General features: G+C 34.6%; 1 protein-coding gene across 8 annotated transcripts in view; it reads right to left on the minus strand.

Moving 5' to 3' along the window:
* PPFIA2 (PTPRF interacting protein alpha 2) overlaps positions 1-8,069 on the minus strand; it is a 423,368-nt gene that overhangs the window by 28,378 nt on the left and 386,921 nt on the right. For all 8 annotated transcript variants that reach the window (XM_006923790.2, XM_006923792.2, XM_006923795.2 and 5 more), the window contains 2 exons: positions 6,069-6,150; positions 2,170-2,370 (listed from right to left, as the gene is read on the minus strand). In XM_006923790.2, the coding sequence (XP_006923852.1) occupies positions 2,170-2,370; positions 6,069-6,150 (283 nt within the window). The remainder of the gene's footprint in view (positions 1-2,169; positions 2,371-6,068; positions 6,151-8,069) is intronic.

Consider the following 8,069-nt stretch of genomic DNA (forward strand, 5'->3'; position numbering starts at 1 on the left):
CGGCAATTTAACAAATTATAATCAAGAGGTTTGAGTTCCAGCAGTGTCAGTTTTCAGTAACTACCCTAGGACGTTTTCTAAAACTCTCTAAAATTTAGACTCTACTTTTGTTAAGTGGGCTAAAATTACATACTTCACACTAGAAAAATACTGAAAAGTTCATATTATGATATGATATGCTCTGATACAGGGCTGGGAATAAGATGAGGCAGGCCAGGTGCCAAGGGGACTAAATTTAAGGAACCACTCCCTTTCAGGGTTTTGCAAGTGTAGGGTTGGCTCCTGACGGTGAATACTTCCTTAAATGTTGTGTTTGAGGTACCTCTTTGCCTCATCTTATGGTCCAGATGGAGTAGGATATTTAAATGGTATTATCAAATGAGAACTGGAAGAAAAATTCCTAAAGGATATTGAAGATTAAATCACTTACCCAATTAAATCATTCAGGGGAGAGTTATGACATAAAATAAATATTAAAATGAGCTTAATAAATAATTTATAAAAATTAATTAGGAGAAAATAATTAATTCTCTTGCTGTCAGAAATATAAAATAAGTAAAGCAATCAGACCTCAGAATAATCTTAAACCTTCCCTAGCTGGAAGTAACTTCTATTACTACTTAGGTTATTTTGAGGTATTTTTACTTTATAATTGAAATACAAAGTAAATTGACTTGAAATTTACTTTCCACATTCAATATGCCTGAGATGTACATTCTCTTTTCCGAATTTATGTTTCTCATTATAAGAGGAGAAATATTTCCCATTATAATAACTAGTATTTAGATATTTATATCTCATCTAATTTACACCAAAGATTGAGGCTTATGAGGTTAGTAATAATGAAAAGGGAAACCAAGGCAGACTGGAAGAATGCTGTAAAGAGAAGGGAAACTGGGAGAGTGCAGGAAGCAAGAGATATACTTGTTAGGAGCATAGGCTCTTGGGCAAAAGCACATAGGAGTATGACCTTGGATAAGCCATTTAACCTCACTGTGCATCAGTCTTTACAACTGCAAAACAGATATAATAAAAGTATCTATCTCATAGTGTTGTTGAGAGGCTTAAATGAATTATTACATGCAAAGCACTTAGAACAGGAACTGACACTTAATAAGTACATCACTAATGTGGGCTATTACTCCAATATCATTGGAAATTTTGTTAAGCGCTCTCTGCCCAAGCAAATCTTTATTTTAATAAATTATCTCTCTTTGCCCTTTAGATTTTGCTGACTGATACCTACCTCATGCCTGACACTTCTGCTCTAATTTGCTAAATTATATATTTACCAAAGGTCATTTATATTTGTTTCCAAACCGATCTATATCTACTACCTTTCTTTGAATTAGGCAATTTAAATTGATATTAAATGAAGCCAAAAATAAAAGAAATTTGGCTCAAAAATGAACACTAAGTTGAATGGTTTGGAAAGACCAGACAAAGGCAAATCTTAAAACATGATAACATTTCTTTTAAAAAAATGCTTTTGTATGCTTTCATCCTCATTTTATGCAGTGGATTCATTACTAAAAGTTAAAATGTAAATTTTTTATGCAAACCAAATCATATTTGAAATCTATTATAAATGAGTAAATACTTCCATGTAGATGAAGTAAAAGGAAGAAAAAGCACTCAGTAGATAATTTTTTAAAGCAAATAGACACGATTTAAATTATCTCTTATGTAACTTGCATCAATATTTGGCAAAAGGCATACATCCTCTATGAATAAAGAGTTTTAGACATTAATAAAAAGATGAATATTTCTATAATCCTATAGAAAAATGAAAAAGATTATAAATAGGTAATTAATATAAATAATAAATCAATAAATATATATAAAAATTTTATATTGAATTACATTTAAAAATGTATACCCTGAAAAAGAGTAAACTTGGGGTTTTGTTGCTTGGGAGAAAAATCCAAACTTTAGTCTAGAGACTAGCTCAAAAGTCTATCTTAGTTGCAGCCTTCAAGTCTGATAGGAATCATAATTCCTCAGTTGAAACCTTAAGAAAGTAGCAGCACCATTAAATGAAGAGCAAGCTAAATCTTTTCAGAGTAATTCATGCTGACACAAAATGTATGCTGCCACCATTTTGCTCTGTGGACTTAGAGATGCTATTTGCCCAGTACTGGGGGAGCGAAGGAGCACACATTGACTCACAGTTCGGGATGTCGGAGGAGCTGAAGGACTTGTTAGGGAAACCATCTCCTGGATTGCTAATCGTAGTTTTAAGCGATGCAGAGGGTTGCTGATTCCAATTTCTCTCTGAATCTCGGTGTCTGATAATGCAGACATGATAGCACCACTCTTCACGTTGGCTCGGCAAGCTGCTACATACCAAGCAGGCATTCCCAACCAGAGCTGTTGGATAGAGAAAAAAGTGTGTGCATAGATTATAATAATAATAAAATTTTAGTGTCTCTTATATGCTAGGCATTATTTGAAGTACCTTTTATTGCCACCATCTCATGAGATAGATGCTATTATTATTTTCCCCATAGGAGATAGATGCACAAGGGTATTAAGTGATTTATTAAAAATACCAGCTAGGCAGTGATAGAAATAAAAACTTGAAATCAAGTCTCCAGAGTCTGCAATTTAACAACTAATTTTCATTATTAAAGATAAAAAATAATAGTTGCACAACACCAAATCCCCTCTTGGGGTTAGGACAAGAAGAATAGCTACAGGCTGTGTTTGGTGAAGGTGCAATCAATGTTTAATACGTGACTTCAATTTATAATTCTCCTTCTGAATTCTGAGTGCAGAGAAATTCTGAATGTACAGAAAGAGACAGCTCTACCTCCAGCCATATGATTTTGATCAAAGCCTGCAGTGTAGCTAAGCTGCATTTCTCATGTACTAACCTATACCATGTGATAGCTGTGTGAACTTAATTAGATGTTCTATATAAACATATTTTTGGAGAATGAAATATGCTAATGAAAGATACTAAAGTTAGCTAAAGAGAGTAACAAAATGAATAATGCATTAAAAATTAGAGGTTTTAATTTTTTCAACTTTGCTTGGATGCTCTTGAAAGACAATTGAATCAGTAGTGCAATGAGCACAGCACAGTGTCTGACACAGCACTGGTGAATACCAACTCACACGCATGTGGTAGGATCATAATTACATCGTCTTAAAAAAGGAATCTTCTTTTTACTTTCCCTTCATCAGGCACTATGGGTGAGAAGCCATACTTCTTACTTAGCTACGAGTAAGAAGTGGGGCATGTGCAAGTGAGCAGTTTAAACCTTGGTTTTTCAATGACCAAAATACTGATTTTGGGGGGGCTATTTTATTTGTTGATATGAACAGATTGAGCAAAAAGAGAGAGAACATTAGAGTGAGAAAAGTGAGAGAGTAAGAGAAAGAGAAAAAACTTAGAAATCAGCAAAATACAAAGCCAAGAGCATTGGACCAAGAATCGGAAGGTCTGGACTCTGTTTCCTTCCCTGTCATCACTGAATTGTGTAACCCCCTAAACCTCAGCCTTATTTTTCTCCCTTGTACAGTGAAGAGATTCAACATTAATAATCTAAGGCATTGTGTTAGGCAGCTCCTAAGATGGATCCTAATGATCTCCTCCTCCTGACATTCCTGCCCTTGTGTAATCCTCTTCCTTTAAGTTTAGACTGGACTGAGTGACGTATTTCTAAGGAACAGACTATGACAAAAGTGATGCGATGTCACTTTCCAGATTAGGTTATAAAAGGACAGTGGCTAAAAAAAGTCCTCTCTCTTCCTCTTGGAGCTCTCCCTCTGGGGGAAGCCAGCTGCCATGTTGTGAGTAGCCCAATGGAGATGCCTATTTGGCAAGGAACATGTTCTTGGCTAACAGCTAGCAAGAAATTGAATCATGACTGTGAAAACATGAGGCAGCTTGGAAGTGTATTCTCCCCAAGTTAAGTCTTGAGATGACTGATGCCCTGGAGTACACCATAATTCCAGCCTTGTGGGAGACTTTGAACAGAGGTAATAGCCAAGCCATTCCAGGTTCTTCTCGCAAAAGCTATGAGGAAAACAAATGCTAAGTTTGGATATAATTTGTTACGTGGTAATAGATAACTAATATAGATATCCTTTTATTAAAAAAAAAAAAAAGTCTGTCACATTGGAAGGCTATTTGTCTCTAAAGGGGAAAAAAACAAGTAAACAAAAAGCCAAATTTTTGAGTCAGTGCAGCCTGGGCTGTGACTAGGATAAAAGAAAGGAGAGAAGATATCTAAGTACAGTGCATGACTGAATTATTTATATATTTTTCCGGCAGGTTAGGCACAAGGAATTAACCCTACCTTCACAGGTATGACTAGATACAACCAAAGATGGGACTTGACTTCTTAGTTTATAAACTCAAGTTTTTCAAAATAACTAAACATTTAAATATACTTGCAGTGGATCCTAATTATATTCTACTTCCTCTTTTCTAAGCAAGGTATTTGGATTTCCATTAAAAAAAAAACTTGTAGAAATTTTGGATTTATACAAATGCTTGCCAATACATTGTTATCAATGTCATCCCTGATTAGACTTTTAAAAAGCTTTTGATGTGGATAAATGGTGTGTGAAGCATCAGACTTAACATCATTCTTAGCAGGTTGTATACACAGGAAGTGCTAACAGAGGTGAGAGTTAAGAGCTCTCATTCATTGGATCACCTGGCTCATTCACCCTGCTTATTCCATTTTATAATTTGAGTCACTTTAGGAAGCATATTATGAGCAATTTCTGTGTGCTCAGGATAGGTTTAATTAGCACAAACTTCACTTGCTTGTCATTTTCTAGCCCCTTAATGTCAGTAAATCTTTTTTTTTTTTTTTAATCATCAAAAGGATTGTTTATCACTTGCCAAAATAGCAGCTAACTGTCAAACTGTAGTTCATTTTATTAGAGTGGAACTGAACAAAGAATAGCTATCAATTTTGAGATATCTTCCTTGAGCATTTTGTTGTATAATTGATTTTTAAAATATAGTAATTTTAAAGACATGTTTGGAACAAGCAGCTCTGATCACTAAACTGCTAAAAATTTCCCTGACTGATATGAGAGAATAAAATAAAGCAAGACATGCCTCTTTCACTTAGTTCAAGAAAAAGAGCAAAACATATTTTCCTATCTATCTATATAGAACCATTTTTTAAAACTAAAATGGGTTTTAATTTTTCTTATTAATTTGTCAGCTCTGGTTATAATACGAGAACAAAGATGGGTGATATAATAATCTCAAATCATTTAAAACAATGAGTTCTAATTGTCTATGCCAGGCAGGAAAAGCCTATATTTTTCTTTGCCCTGACATTGGCATATCCTAAGCAGCTTCCAGAAGCTCACTTAGAGAATCGAATGGAAGGGGCTTACAAGTAGCATAAAAGATCTCTTTGTGGTCAAATATGCTATTTCCTTCACTGTCCTAGTCAGCTCTTGCTGCCCTCTAACCTGCTTAGGCATTAGTTAATTTTTACAAACCTCTGTGTTGGGCAGAAAATATTGAATGTAGTCCTTGTTTCATTATACCATTCAGTTTAGACATAGAAGAGAAGAGATAAGTCTTTTGCTTTATTCCAAGGGTCTAAACCTGGCTAGCTCCTAGGCTTGAGAAAATAAGGTTCAGGAATTAAACTACAAGCAAAGGAATGGCTCTCTACATAGTTAGTTGGCAGTAATATTTTGGATAATATGGAAGTGTTAAATTAAGTATGGAGATTGTTCTTCTCTGTAGCCTGCTGATGAGAAAGGACTCTGGACTGATGGACTGGCACAGACATTTTCTTGCAACAACAGAAGTGTGGCTCAAAACTTGTTTCTTCTCTCACTTTAGACAAGAAGTGGGTAAAATTTAGATACATTTCCTTTTATCCTATTGGGTGTATCCTTCTGTCACAATCACAAGAAAGCAGAAGGGTAAAATCACAATGTCCACGGGTCCCTAGCTGAAGCAAAATATTCTCTTTTTGCACTTTTCCAGACTTTTGGAAAGCTATGACTTTAGGTATCTGCCTTTATTTGTCTCTCTAAAAAACCTACCTAATTATTAATGATTGGTTTAATTCTCTTACCTCTAGCCATGCGACTACTGTGGGCCCATCCCACTGGGCAAAAGGTAATCCCTTTCTTCGAGCTTCTTCTAGAAGTTCATGCCTGTAGTATACAGCAAAGATTATTAGTCAGGTAATATGAAAAAAGATGGTTGTGATTATTTTTAATTACATTACTTTTTTTTAAAAACAATAATCCTTTATAAGCTTTCTATGAGGTAATACAGAATAATAGAATGCCTTCTTCCTTTGAAAAATACATGCAAATCACTCATTGATTTTATTAGAAATGAAAAATTAACATCTAAAAATAGTTTCCCTCAACATTTATTCACTAAAATTCAACCATTAAATGTTTATGGACTACAAAGCAGAATTGTATTATCAGCAAATATCTTATCCCTTTTACAAGAAAATGGCCCACACATGCATATTCAGGCATATATTATATGAACTAAATGTGGCTTCTTCCATCTGCCTTGTTCACTTCCCTTTAATATTTCAATGGTAGATAAAATGCCTGTATATAGAGGCAGAAGAAAAATTTGGTCATTTCAGCCCCATTCAAATGATGTACTTAATTTTAGAATGTTCTCTGGGTCCAGGTGGCTATCATACAAGTTAGTTCTTGTCTAGACTACAAAATTACTTCTGGTTTGAAGAGAACTCAGGTAAACTGACTTCTTCACAACAAAGCAATATAAGGTGTGAAATTCAATAGTACACTTATTTTCATTTATAATCACTTCTGTTTTAAGTGAAAGTGAAACCCCTCACTGACTACTAATGATTGTTTCTGACAACAAAAAGTTTTAAAGAACATCGACAGATTCATCTTTAATCACTGTTTCCACTATGAGCATTTAGAATTGACATGGATTTATAAAACCAATTTGAGATAGCTCACTATTGAAATAGCAAATTTGTTTTCTTGAAACGTAAGTTGATATATACCTGGCCAGGACTACATTGGAAAATGTATTCTCTGTTCTTAGTATGCGTTGATCTTATAAACAAATGATAAAAAAAATATATTAATTGCTTTATTTTGAATGTGTCTTTTATGCTTAGGAATTCATCATTAATATCATATATGAACTCCAAAATGAAACATTTGATTATTTTCTGTTATCAATCAATTAATTGCTCGTCAAGGTAGACTATATGTTAAACTATTTAATCAAAATGCCTTTCGACACGAGATTTTTGTGTTTGCAACGGATGCTACCAACAAAAATGTAGTGTGAAAAATAAGCAAGAAGGTAAAACAAAAATTGACATTTTAGTGGCTGAAGAGACACATAAATATATTGCTGTTTCATTTGATGGGATAGTAAGGAAAACATGGGTAAGTTCTGCAAGTAAGCTCTTCAGCACCTGGGAAAGTGAACAGCAACACTGATGCCCTGAATCTCAGTAAAAACTAGAAGGGACTTCTTCACCTGGCTTGCTCTACCATCACCCTATTCCCTCAGGCTTCCTCTTGACATTCCTTTACTGAAAATCAGATTTAAATAGCCTAGTCTCACCGTGACAGAAATATTGATAGAAATGGGTTGAAGGTTCAACCAACCATCAGATACTTATTGGACACATATTGTGAGCTAAGACCTGTGGAAATAGAGACATGGACCCATTTTTTTCCAGGAGATCCCTGGTTTGATAGAAAAAGTAAACACACAAAACTGAAAACATAGTACCATATACAAATAGATGCTAATAATTAGTGATGCACATTCTGAGTGTGAGGATTTTTGAAAAGGGGCTAAAAGTAATGAAAACAATTGTTTAAGTCTTTGTGGAAACTGTGCTAGCTTTGAAGGGCAGGTACTAAAGAGATGAGAATGGTGTTCCAAGCAGGATAAGCAGTAAGGGTGGAGGGGCAGAGGCATGGAATATGTAAAAGAAAATTTAAAGTAGACCTCCACAGAGCTAAAGAGCAGTGTTAAGAGTCAACATGTTATACACATTAGGGAAGGGAATATTTTCAGTTATGTGACAGGTGAGTGGCAGGAAAGGGAA

Source organism: Pteropus alecto, unplaced genomic scaffold (assembly GCF_000325575.1).
Source record: "Pteropus alecto unplaced genomic scaffold, ASM32557v1 scaffold76, whole genome shotgun sequence".
NCBI classification, from domain to species: Eukaryota; Metazoa; Chordata; class Mammalia; order Chiroptera; family Pteropodidae; genus Pteropus; species Pteropus alecto.